Genomic DNA, 12,784 nt, shown 5'->3' with positions numbered 1-12,784 from the left:
TCAGATGTAAACCTACGCTCAGCGAAAAGAGGAGGAGAAACTCAGAACGGATGATGATATGAAAACCACATTTTGTAGCCAGGGACTAAAGCTGCTTCACCCTATTTCCCTCCATCCCCCCCCCCCCCCACTTTCCTCCCTGACTTTATTTTCTTCACATCCCCAGTGCCTGTATGAGCCCAACATCAGACTATAGACCCTTATCCTTCTTTTCCATAATGACGTTCTCCACAGCTGCTGATTGGCAACCGACACCATCGACACATCCTGACGCAACATTTCCATGACACTTAGCCTGATTGGGTCGGTAGTGGACTAGGGACTTGATAGCTGCAGAAGGAGCTGAAAAAAGGCATTGCAACCAAATGTACTTCCTTCCTTTATCTGGGGAAGCTGAAATTATTTTACTTGGATCCACACGGGGACATTTCTAGCCGTGTATACCTTTGACTTGCCTTTTCTCTTCTCGCTTAAACTGGAAAAGCCACAAGTTCTGTTCTCCTTGTGTAAGTTAAAAGGGGCCGCTCACTCCAAAATCAAAACTACATGTTTTTCCTCTTACTCGCAGTGCTCTTTATCAATCCAGACTGTTTTGGTGAGCGTTGCCGAGTTTTGGAGAGTTGCCGAGTTTTGGAGATATCAGGCTGAGAGACGTCTGCCTTCTCTTGAATACCATGGAACTGAATGGTGCTCTGCTTGTGTTGCTCAAAGCACCCCCAAAAAAAACACATTTGAAACACTCAACAGCAATGTCTCTTTCCAGACCTGACTACTCAAGATAATCCACAGACCTTGTTGTGAGCAGTTTCATGCAGGAACTATTTTCTCAGGCCGAACTACACCTACGCGAAACTGCTCACAACAAGGTCTGTGGATTATCTTGGGTAACCGGGTCACGCTTTTCTGGAAAGAGACATTGCTCTTGAGATTTTTCAAATGTGTTTTTTTGGCGCCTTGAGCAAGACTCGTCGAGTGCCATCCAGTTCCACTGTATTCAAGAGAAGGCGGGCGTCTCTACATCCGATACCTCCAAAAGCCGGCAACCCCACACCAAAATGGACCAGACGGATAAATAGCACTACAGGTAAGAGGAAAAACATTTACTTTGGGGTGAACTTTCCCTTTAACTCTGACCTGTATATATACAGGTCAGAGTCATCTTGGATGGTTTGCAAAGCCTGCCCCCTTGCTAGGGTCCTGTGAATCCCCCAAAGGTCTTGCTCTTGTGACATCTGTTTGGCAGATGTGGCCGTCTCCAACAAAATGGTGGAAGAAGTTCATACTGAACAGTGAAATCATGTAGTTGGAGGCAGACATTTCCTTTGGATAACTCAGTCACTAGACCTTGAGTGAAATTGTTTTTGTCTAAATACTATTTTAGTATGCCTTTTCATTCCTTTTAACACTCCTCCTCCAAAAAAAAAAACCACTCTGGCCTCCTTTTTTTTCTCTTCCCTTTCTCCCTGCTGGTGTCTGTCAGTGTCTGTTAGATAAATCTGCTCTGACAGAGGCAGAAAGTGGAAAAGAAAGAGGTTTGGAGAATCATTCTATAAAGTCTCCCAGGATCACATGCTCATGTCATTACCTTTTTTTTTCTTCTTCTTGTGCTGCACTTTAATACTCTACTTTCCATCTCCTTTTCTCTCCCTCTCTCATTTTTTTTGTCTCTGGCAAAATCTGCTCTGCTGTCTACCCTTCCCTTTCACATCTATTAGTCCCCCTTTTATCTGAGACAGAAGTACCAGTTTCACTTCAGATATTCCTTTCCTTATCTGTGTCCTTATCTAATTTGGTTTTAGTAAGTTGTAGCTCATAAAATTTTTATCTACCCATTCACTAACAATATGTAGTAGACTGGCTACGGTTTTGAATGTGACCACAAAGTGACGAATAGTAATGCTTTGTCTCTCTCAAATTCCCATATCCATACGCCAGGTGATGCATTTCCAGAGGACTTTTCCATCTTGGCCACAGTGAAGCCCAAGAAGGGGAGCCAATCCTTCCTGTTGTCTGTGTACAACGAGCAGGGTATCCAGCAACTTGGACTGGAGGTGGGTCGCTCCCCTGTCTTCCTGTATGAGGACCACACAGGCAAACCCAGTCCCGAGGACTACCCCCTCTTCAGAGGAGTCAACCTGGCTGATGGAAAGTAAGTGCAACTCTTGCTTGCTCTGCAAAAAAAAAAAAGAAAAAGAAAAGAAAAGAAAAAATAGTTGGATCAATTGATGTACTTCAGTCTCCTCATTCAGTTGTGCATTACTGTAGTCGCACATCTACAGTCAAAACTAGACCTCTGAAGTGTTGTCATTATTTCATTGGTTTTGGAATACCTCTGGATCTATAGCGAACATGAATAGGAATTTTGTTTCCCATTTATGAATAGTTTCATTCTTTGAACATGTGAAACTGAGACACAAGAATTACCATAGGGTGAATTCTTTATAAATTGTATCAACATAATCTAATTCAATATATATATATATATATATATATATATATATATATATATATATATATATATATTTGCTAACAAATTAACTGCAGATGTGCATCACAAAGATGTCATTTCACTCAAAGCCCAGTCACGACATCAAATGCTGAAATGCCGAGCTAATAATTGCTCGCGATATTTTCCATTTTGGTTTCAACATTTGTTCACACCCACCTTAGCAAATACAGAAGTCCACATCAAATCCATATTTCTCAAAGTGTCTATATGATGTTTTGGGAGTTTTCCCCTTTCGTTAAGTGTGTTATATAGCTGGGGGGGGGGGTACATGTAAAACGTCTGCGGCGTTACAAAACCCAGAATCCATGCCAGGGGGAGTCATTCTGTGGTATACCGACTACCTGTTCCTATTATACTTACCTGCAGTACCACCCCACACCTTAAGGGGGTACAGTTGACCCCTAGGGTTCTCAAGTTGATGAGTTCAGACATACACAGATTAAGTAGTGATAACTGAAATGACGACATCCAACGCCCGAATCCGGTGAAACTACACATTTTCATAAAGAACACATTATCACACATTCACTCCGATCCGACAGAAACACCGCTCCTTAACTGCCTGAAACGCCTCGTTTGTAGTCCCGCTTTTTCTTCCGTTACTGACCTACGTCACTAGTCATGTAACAGCATTTCATAGTGCCCGCCTACTAGCTAGTTTAGCCCGCCCTCAAACCAAGCTAGGTGGACCGGTGCCTCTCAAAGGTATCGGTACGGTAGAGGCTAGTTCCCGTCGATGCAGAGAACGGTCAACTGAGCATGCGCAGGTACTCGTTGCCTCCGTTGTTTGGGTAGGTTAAGGTTAGGGTTAGGGCGGGGTTAGGGTTAAAGTTAGCTAATCAGACGCAGAGTAGGGGTGGGTCTTCCTAGAATCCTAGCGCCTTGATGCTACGCGGGGGGCGTGTGGAGGCGTGGTAGAGGCATTTCGCGCATGCTCAGTTGCCGTTCTCTACTCCATTTCCGTTCTCTGCGTCGATGGGAACTAGCCTCTACCGCGTTATTATGGATCCCACTGCTTTTCTGGGTAAGACTAGGAAGAACCGCCCCTACTCTATCTCTGATTGGCTAACCCTATCCCTAACCCTAACCTTAACCAACGGAGGCGACGTGTACTAGCCAATCAGAGGCAGAGTTCGCGGAAAACGGGTACGAGTACTGACCAATCAGAGGCAGAGTGCCCAGAAAAGCAGTGGGTTTCATAATAACGCGCCTCTACCGTATAGGTATCGCCTGACAGGAAGTACACCGAGGGTCGTACCGTCAACGGTAGAGGTCAGATTGCTTCGATGCTGGTACCATCCGGTTCAGCCGGAAACGCTGAACATTTTTATGTAAAACACGTGTATGTTAGTTTAAAAGCGTGGGAACGACGACACCCATAACATGTACGTTGTTTCTGTGGGGATTATGCTTAGCAAATGGCTCTTTATTTCCGTGTTGGATCCCACGATTTGCCACAAACGAGAGCTCTTTCAGATCTCGCCGGAGCATTATTAGAATGCAACTTTCCCGACATTGAACACAACCCCAAAACGTGTTTTTACAATACTTGCTAAAATGTCCCAAGTAAATAAACATCTGTATGCTTTATTTTTTCAAATCAACCCCCTAGTAATTCATGTTTTGTCTGCAGTAAATATTTGATGTATTCTGTATATATGTTTTTCCACGAGCCTATTTATAACGCTATCTTGCACACTGGAAGAACTACAGCTCTGTGCTGATTTGTGTATAGCTGCATGGCGCGGCTCAAGGGAATTGTGGCGTTTTTAAATATTTGTGCATTTCCTAGACTCGAAAGTTGTAAATACTGAGCCGAGAGTACATTGAGGGGTTTAAGGGGATGGGGAACACATTTGATCAGATTTTAAATATCTAATGGGTGAAAATTAATTTTTACCATATTTGACAGTGCCCCTACTTGGTGACCATACCCATATGGGTTATAGTCACACATAGCTGAAGTCAAGAGCTCTCTGCAACAGTTCACCCCATGTCTGTAGCGCCTTCTGTTGATGAATGACAAGCCTTTCACCGTGTGCCGAGGTCAAGGTCAGAGGTCAATATTTCAAAGCAGGAGACATTTTCAATCTTCAGACTGACCCATCCCTAACCCTAACCCTAACCCAAACCCTGTTTAACCCCCCACCCCCACCTGAAGCCCAAGTCCAAACCAATGAAATCGATGTTTAACCCCACCCAGATTCCACAGTCAAACCAATCAAATCAAACCATGGGTGGGATTCAACGTTCGACGTTGAACCCCGCCCTGTGCTGCAGGCTGCAGCCAGGCATACTTGGGCTAAGTGAGCATGAGGTGCTGCACACACAGCTTGTACAGCTGTAACTGGGTGCTCTTGGACAATAAAAAAATAAAACATTCAAATGTTTGCAAATAGGCCACAAAAAGTAATATATTAAACTGGGAAATAGCACAATATGGGCTCTTTAAGCAAAATAGTCACTGTTGGCGTCAGATGTCAATCAAAGCAATGATTTTATACCCCTAGTCATTTTCCCATTACCCTGGCAAGGCAATGGATCAGGAATCCTCTGTTTGGGTGGAACATTTGCAGTACACTTTGGTGGCCTACTGACAAGTGTACATCACCAATTCAATCTTGTCAGTTTCAGACAGCTTCAGTCCATGCGTTAATATCAGACAATGACTGTTTTTATTCATGCATCTTCCTGTGTAATGCGACGAGTGTAAATCTTTGATGAGGTGACCGTTATTGCATCTCCGGGTGATGATATATGTCGGCGCTCTAACTCCACCTGAGCCTGGTGTACCTTTAAACATGGCTCCCCTCTGCACCTGCTCATCAGTGGCATCACTTGTATTGTGTATGCAATGCTGTACATTAAAGTGTAAATAAATCTTGTCTCCATCAACATGACATGATACTAATCTAGTTAAATGAAAATAAGAGAAGATATATTGAATTTCAAGGTTAAGCTAATCTCAAATGGAGCTAATTTTATAAGTAATGTGTAGGATCCTAGTATGTAATGGAGTTTATGTGAACTAAGCTGACCTCCACTTGCAGGTGGCATCGAGTGGCTATCAGTGTGCACAAGCAGACAATCACCCTCATTCTGGACTGTAAAAAGAAGACCAACCTGAGGTTACTCCGATCCCACCATCCCATCATCGACACCAGAGGAATTGTTGTGTTTGGAACTAGAATACTTGATGAAGAGGTTTTTGAGGTAGGTGTTGTCATTCCCATTTTAACAGATATTTAAAAAAAACAAACTCAGTTGTATAGATTTTTTTTGCAAATTTTGCTGTTGATTGAACTTGGTTGTTGAGTTAGCTGGTCGTGCTGCTCTCGCTGTTATTTCGGTATAAGTCCCAACTTGTTGGCTCAAAGAGCTGCAAACAATTTTTATAAACTCTCTACTTTCTTTACCCCTAAGTAGACCTTTCTCCTTTTCTGGATGCGCTAGCATGTTTTGGTTTACGGAGGGAGGTGCCTGACAAGTGTCAACAGGTTTCATTATGGGAATGAAGAATTTGGCCCTAATTTCTGCTCCCTTTCTCGACCCTTGAGCAAAGCTTTGCAGCACGAGATGAAAGATTGATTGATGCTACCCGGTAATTAGCACAGAAATCAAAGTTTTGATGGCGTGGTTCCGTAGTCACCTAAAATCAAGCTACTGCAGGCCGGCTGCTTTTGCTTCTTTTGTGTGCAACATCTGAAGGTTATATTATATACACTACACACGTGCACATGCACATACACATGTACATGCACATGCACATGTACACACACACATGCACATGCACACAAACACACATGCATATGCAAATGCATGCACACGTGCATATGCATGTGCACATGCACAGATAGGGACAAGCAGGCATAAGGAATTAAGGAATAGTGTTGTCTTTGTCCTGTCAGAGCGGTGTTTGTATAAAGGGGGATTAGTCTGCGAGGCTCGGGCCCTCAGTAATAATTAGTAATAGAGGCTGACTGTTGTGACTGATGCCGAGCCAGATTACCTTTGACCTCCCTGTTTCTCGGCGGGGGCAGACAATGTGGTAGAGTTATGACATCACTGCCCTCAACTCCCAAAAAGTGGGAATGCCAAGCCACGGCAAGAATCGATACATGAAGGCATAGAAAACAAACAAAAACGTTCTTCACTTAATCCTCATCTATACATCTTACTCCTGACAATGATTACCTACACCTCTGTTGTGGTAAAACTGATTACCTGCACCTCTGTTGTGGTAAAACTGATTACCTACACCTCTGTTGTGGTAAAAACATACTGCTTATGGTGTTCCCCATAGCAGAGTTTCTTATAGTTGATGGACGAGGAAGGACAGGGAGAAACAGTTGGGTATTGCTGAACCTTTGGTAAAATTGTTCACTTGAACCTTTGATGAGGAACACATTTTCCCAGTCGTGTGTGTGTGTGTGTGTGTGTGTGTGTGTGTGTGTGTGTGTGTGTGTGTGTGTTTGTGCATGTGTGAATTTGTGTGTTTGTGTGTGTGTTTTAATTTGTGTGTGTGTTTGAATTTGTGTTTGTGTGTGTGTGTGATTTTGTGTGTGTTTGTGTGTATGTTTGAATTTGTGTGGGTGTGTTTGTGTTTGTATTTGTGTGTGTGTGTGTGTGTGTGTGTGTGTGTGTGTGTGTATATTGTAGCAGCCCCCCCCCCCCACTGTGCCTCTAATGGTCACAAGTACTACATTCCCTGACTTCCTGGGTGACGTCATAAGAGGGTAACGTTATTTGCCTGGTGAGGTTTTCGGTCACATCCTTATCGAGGCCTTCAACCGTGTAAACCGGTCAAACGATCGAGGAGCAAATCACAACACATGCAGGTATTTCTGTCTCGAAGAACTAGGCTACCAACCGCATCACCGTGGGAATAAAACGACGGTCTTTGTGGGATGTTTGATGATGAGATGTTCTCCTGCTGTGCGTCTGCCACTTTGGAGACAGGACAGGCCATAGTGCTCGCACAAAATGGAAAATAAGCCGCATAGTTTCCAAATTATACTCGGGCAGCTCTCTCCCTTCTCCCTCCATCGTTTAGTCTTACTGCTCGCCGGCTTTTGCCAAAGGGCCGTTACGAGCGAGATGTGCGCGTGAAAAAAAAAAGAGGAAAAAAACCATGAATGATTTCGGTGGCAGAGGCAGTTAGACACAGTTGAGAGGGCTGCAAATTTCCAGTTGATGTTATTACTGAAAAGCAATACTTAGAAGGGGATACAAAAACACATTTAGGTGCTGTACAAGGCAGACAGGAAGTGAGAAATTACAGAGAGACACACAACGTGATTATGTATTGGGGAACTAATACAGCGCGGGAGCGATTGTGCAGCCGGTTTCTCTCCTCGGTCGGTCAGACATGGGCAGAGATTTCCCAGCGTGATAAAGAAGACTTTTAAGAAAGCAGCTCATAAAGGAATAATTCAGTGCGGAGGAGGAATAATAGCCTACATCTCCCCGCGTTACCTCCGGCTTGCTCGGGCGTCCCCACAGACACAATTGGCCGTGTCTGCGGGTGGGAGGCCGGATGTGGGTATGTGTGAGACCGTCCCCCACCGAAAAGAAAAAAAAAAAAAGTAAAAAAGAAAAACCCTGTAGGTCATTTGTACACGAGCTAAAGTGAAGTTTTAAAGTTAAGCGACCTCTAGCGGTCGTGTTGCCAATAGCAATCGTAGTTACTGTACTAGACGGCGAAACAACCCAAATACGCGCTGACTACATATTCTGTTGTTCTCAAATTGTGTTTTTTTTTTTTTTTCCACTCGGCGCTAATTTAGGAAACGCTCCTATGCGGTCGTACGGGTCGGATGTGTCCTGGTCGATGCACTAGCTCCTCCTCTGGTCGGTCGGCGCGCCTCTTCGGGGGAGGGGGAACTGGGGGGAACAGAAAAAAGGCAGCACAGTGCTGCGGCGGTTAGCGGTGTCGCCTCACAGCGAGAAGGTCCTGGGTTCGAACCCCGGGGTTGTCCAACCTCGGGGGGGGGGGGGGGTCATCCCGGGTCGTCCTCTGTGCGGCGTTTGCATGTTCTCCCCGTGTCTGTGGTGGGTTTTCTCCGGGTGCTCCGGTTTCCCCCACCGTCAGACAAATGTGCATGTTAGGGTTAATACTCCTGTCTGTGCCCCTGAGCAAGGCAGTGGCAAGAAGAACTGGAGTTGGTCCCCCGGGGTGCTGCACGAAGGCTGCCCTACACAGCTAGGGTGGGTTAAGTGCAGAGCATATTTCCCTACGGGGATCAGTAAAGTATCTCCTGGATTAATACATCTTGCCCTGACATAAACACAGGAGCGGAGGAGGCGGTTGGCTGAATGTGGGCTGATGGACTGCTTGCAATTTCAGATATGAATCAGTAATTATTAACTACGTCTCCCGGTGTCGTTATGTTTAGGCTGGTGGTTTTTTAAGCGTTTGCGTGTGGTGCAGAGGACGGGCGGCTTAAACGACGGGATTTGTTTCCGAATTGAGCAAATTGAGAGGAACAGCAAACCGATGCAGGGAGCAGGATTTACGTCATGTCTTGTAAACAAGCACAGTAAACCATTAAAATATATCCCCCCCCCCCCACACACACACACACATAACCACCCATGGGTTTGTATCTGGAGAAAATAACGCCACATATATATACCCCAAGTCAAATTTCCAATTACTATCTGCACATTATATTTAAATTTTTGAATCTGGTTTTTTTTTTAAATAACAAATCACATGTGGGTTGGCTCACATTTATTTACATTTTTTTGGGGGGGGGGGATTTTTCCCTCTTTCCCCCCCAATTGTACCTGGCCAATTACCCCACTCTTCTGCACCGTCCCGGTCGCTGCTCCACCCCCTCTGCTGATCCGGGGAGGGCTGCAGACTACCACGTGCCTCCTCCGATACACGTGGAGTCGCCGGCCGCTTCTTTTCACCTGACAGTGAGGAGTTTCACCAGGGGGACGTAGCGCGTGGGGGGATCGCGCTATTCCTCCCAGTTCCTCCTCCTCCCCCCTGAACAGGCGCCGCCCCAACCGATCAGGGGAGGCGCTAGTGCAGCGACCGGGACACATACCCACATCCGGCTTCCCACCCGCAGACACGGCCAGCCGTGTCTGTAGGGACGCCCGACTAAGCCGGAGGTACCACGGGGATTCGAACCGGCGATCCCCGTGTTGGTAGGCAACGGTTTAGACCACTACACTACCCAGACGCTTACTTTTTTTTATATATATATACATATCGGTAGCTATGTGTGCCTGAGGAAAGACACCCCGCTTAACCGTGCTACGTTTTGCAAGACGTGATGTTGCAAGACATGTTCACATAATTCATCTCCTCTGCTTTTATTTACTGTATCTCAGACTCTCGTAAATATGAAACAAACCTTAGTCCATGATGCTCGGCAGCGTGCTGCAGACTACCCCTTCATTTCCAGGACATCCCTGGGAGGTACATAAACAACTTGCAAAATGACTGAATGGCTGTGGCTTGTCTGGCCAACAGGACAGGTGAGCGTCGGGAATAAACACGGGATAATCCCAATAAAAATGGGAGGATGGGGAAGCAGACGGGAGGAAGGGGAGAGATTTAGAAGTGGTGGTGATGCTGTAATGTCTAGGTCTTGTGTGTCTCTGGCAGAAGGTCCCGCTACCCACGGCCAAGGCAGTGCTAGAGGCTCTTTGTTAAGGCCCGCGTATGGACGTGCGTGGGCATGAACATATGTGGGCGCATACACGATTTCCAATTTGTTGCTCGATGACACGAACCCAGCACATCAGACAGTCCGAGAACAACCGTCGGTGAGTAATACCGGTGGGGGAAAAGTACAGTATAGGGGGTGCATAACGGAGGGCACCACGGGGGAAACAGAAACGTGGGCTAGGAAGGAGACGGGGGCTCAAGTGGAGAGTTGAAGCTGTGGAAGTAGGGGAGGCTAGGAGAGCCAAACTTCTTCTGAGTTTAGACTCTGGAAAGAATGAGAAGTTCACTCTCCATTGATGTCAGCCTTTAAACAGTCATCACCCATGCCGCATGACATCATCCAGAGGTTTCCGTGGTATCTGCTGATAGGCTGTCCCAGGCACACAGAAATGGACAAGAGAAGAGAAGAGAGAGGGGATTTACTGAGCAAGAAGAAGAGAAATCGAGAAGGTTTAGGCAAAAAGTGGTTGAAGTCAATGCAGGAATGAGAGTAATGAAAAGATGGAATTAGTGCAAAAAGTAAATATCTAACCTTAGAAACACTGTTGTGAGGGGAGCCATGACTCCCATGACTCCCACTTACTGTGTAGTAAGTGGGAGTCATGGAAAACGGTGTGTGCTGAAGTAAGGTGAGTTATGGGCAGGGGCGGTTCTAGGATTTGAGGACACTCGGGGCTTAGCCCGGGCAGCTGTGGGGGGGGGTCTTTTCCTGGAAATGTTTCTTTGATAAACAAGCTCTATTTTGATGCTTTTTATGCACTCTGACACCTTATTTACACGTAAAGTGCATGTCTTAATCACTGAAGATTGAAATTTGTACCTCAAAAACTATTTTTTGCCGTTCCAATTAAATATCTCCATCAGGCAGTAGGCTTTTGTGTGTGTGTTTGTTTGTGTGTGTGTGTGTTAGCTAACTCAGATCAGCTGTTCTGAAACCAAAAACTCTGATTTGGTCAACCCAGAGTTCAGTGTTAAACTTGGGAGTTTGTAAAAGCTGCTTTCTGAAACAGGCCCCCAGGTGGGGAACCTCGTTATTTGTCCTCACGGTAGCGCTACGCCTCTTTTTGGAAGATGATGCGAGCCCCCGTTCTTTTGGCTCCCTCTGAAGGAGACGTCACTCACCCAGACCACTTCTACTTTCCCAGAGCCGGGGCAGAGAGGTGACCCGGGCCGTGACCGCTCCTTCCCCCCTTCCACCTCATTTCCCCGCAGCGGGCCAGGGTGGCGTGTCAGGGGAACAACTGAGGCAGGGAAGTTATGGCAGATTTATCAGATGAATAATGAGGTTTGTCCACCTGGCATCAGAACTGAAGAAGCCATCCGAATGAAAACCGGATGAACGTCTTCAAACTGAAAACTAACGTCCAGTGAATACATATGAACCCCTCCTGGATGTTTTACCAGCTGAATGATGTGAAATGAACCATATAGATTTTACTAAATACAACTTTATGTTGAGCACCATGGCATGCTCCATTGTTAGAGCATGCTAAAAAACTCAATATATTGTAACGAGCATGAATGACTAGACTCACTAGCCAGTTGGCTAACGGGTCGGACCCTTTAATCAACTGGTTAGCACAGTCGCCCGTGGTGCGGGCTACCTGAGTTCGCGTCCTGGCTGTGACGGTTCCCGGCTGCCCCCTGAATTCACTACACTGGTGTCAGAAGTGGGATGGCGAGACCGTGAGGCCATCGGAAGCGCAGGTGTGAAGGAACTGATATGCTGAAGCACGGGTACGCACTTCCCAAAGGGCGGGGGGGGGGTTGGTATAACGACCACGGATGCGTAGACTCGCTATCCCTTGGCTAACGGGTCGGAGCCTTTAGTCGACCGGTTAGCGCAGTCGCCCCACGGTGCAGGAGACCTGGGTTCGCTTCCCGGCTGCCCCCTGAATTCGCTACAATATTTTAGTTCATAAAATGGGACTTTGATAGCCTGCGGGAAGATGGAGTTTCCACCAGGGATAACCAAGAGAGTTTCCCTAACTCATGTCAGATGTTTTTCTTCCAGCCCCTTAACCCCTCTGCTATTTCCTAACTGTATCAGCAAGCCATGAAGTGTACCCTCAGCACTTTTCTCTATAGCTTTCAGCGAGCGGCCAACCCAAACATTCGAAGAGAGTACCTCTGTTAGACGAGTAAAGCCACTCTGGTTACCACCAACCTGGAGGATGGGAAATGGGAGCCCAGCCACTCACAGTCCTCAGGGACGTGGGATTAAATGTTAAACGGGATGGTGCTGAGAAGGGAGAGGACCCAGAAAGGATCTCATAGTAGTGCAGGGGCAAAAAAGGTTACAAGATGAGGGAGAAAGCATGGTAGTCTCCAAATGGATAAGTGGGGTGGTGGACCTGCCTTGTTTCTCTTGGCAGCTGATGTGAAACCAAGGAACAAGCTACAGTCAACACAGAGAGAGAAAGTACATGTGGATGAAAATTTGCTTGGTGTCTGGAAAGGTTTTAATTCTCATTCAATTCTCACATTGTTGCCTGTGGTCTGCTCGATGACGACAACAGTGACTGTGTGTGTGTGTGAGTAGCTGTGTTCATGTGCTGATTTATGGCCTGAGTGCAGCGAGCTGACCT

At 46.2% G+C, this 12,784-nt stretch overlaps 1 protein-coding gene across 1 annotated transcript in view; it reads left to right on the top strand.

The window, feature by feature from the left end:
• col5a1 (procollagen, type V, alpha 1) overlaps positions 1-12,784 on the top strand; it is a 103,800-nt gene that overhangs the window by 30,697 nt on the left and 60,319 nt on the right. The window contains exons 4-5 of the mRNA XM_056290506.1: positions 1,936-2,149; positions 5,560-5,722. Of these exons, the coding sequence (XP_056146481.1) occupies positions 1,936-2,149; positions 5,560-5,722 (377 nt within the window). The remainder of the gene's footprint in view (positions 1-1,935; positions 2,150-5,559; positions 5,723-12,784) is intronic.

The sequence above is a fragment of the Lampris incognitus genome, chromosome 12 (assembly GCF_029633865.1).
Source record: "Lampris incognitus isolate fLamInc1 chromosome 12, fLamInc1.hap2, whole genome shotgun sequence".
Lineage (NCBI taxonomy): Eukaryota > Metazoa > Chordata > Actinopteri > Lampriformes > Lampridae > Lampris > Lampris incognitus.
Note: the sequence above shows the minus strand (reverse complement) of the source record. Positions and strands in the feature narration are given on the sequence as shown.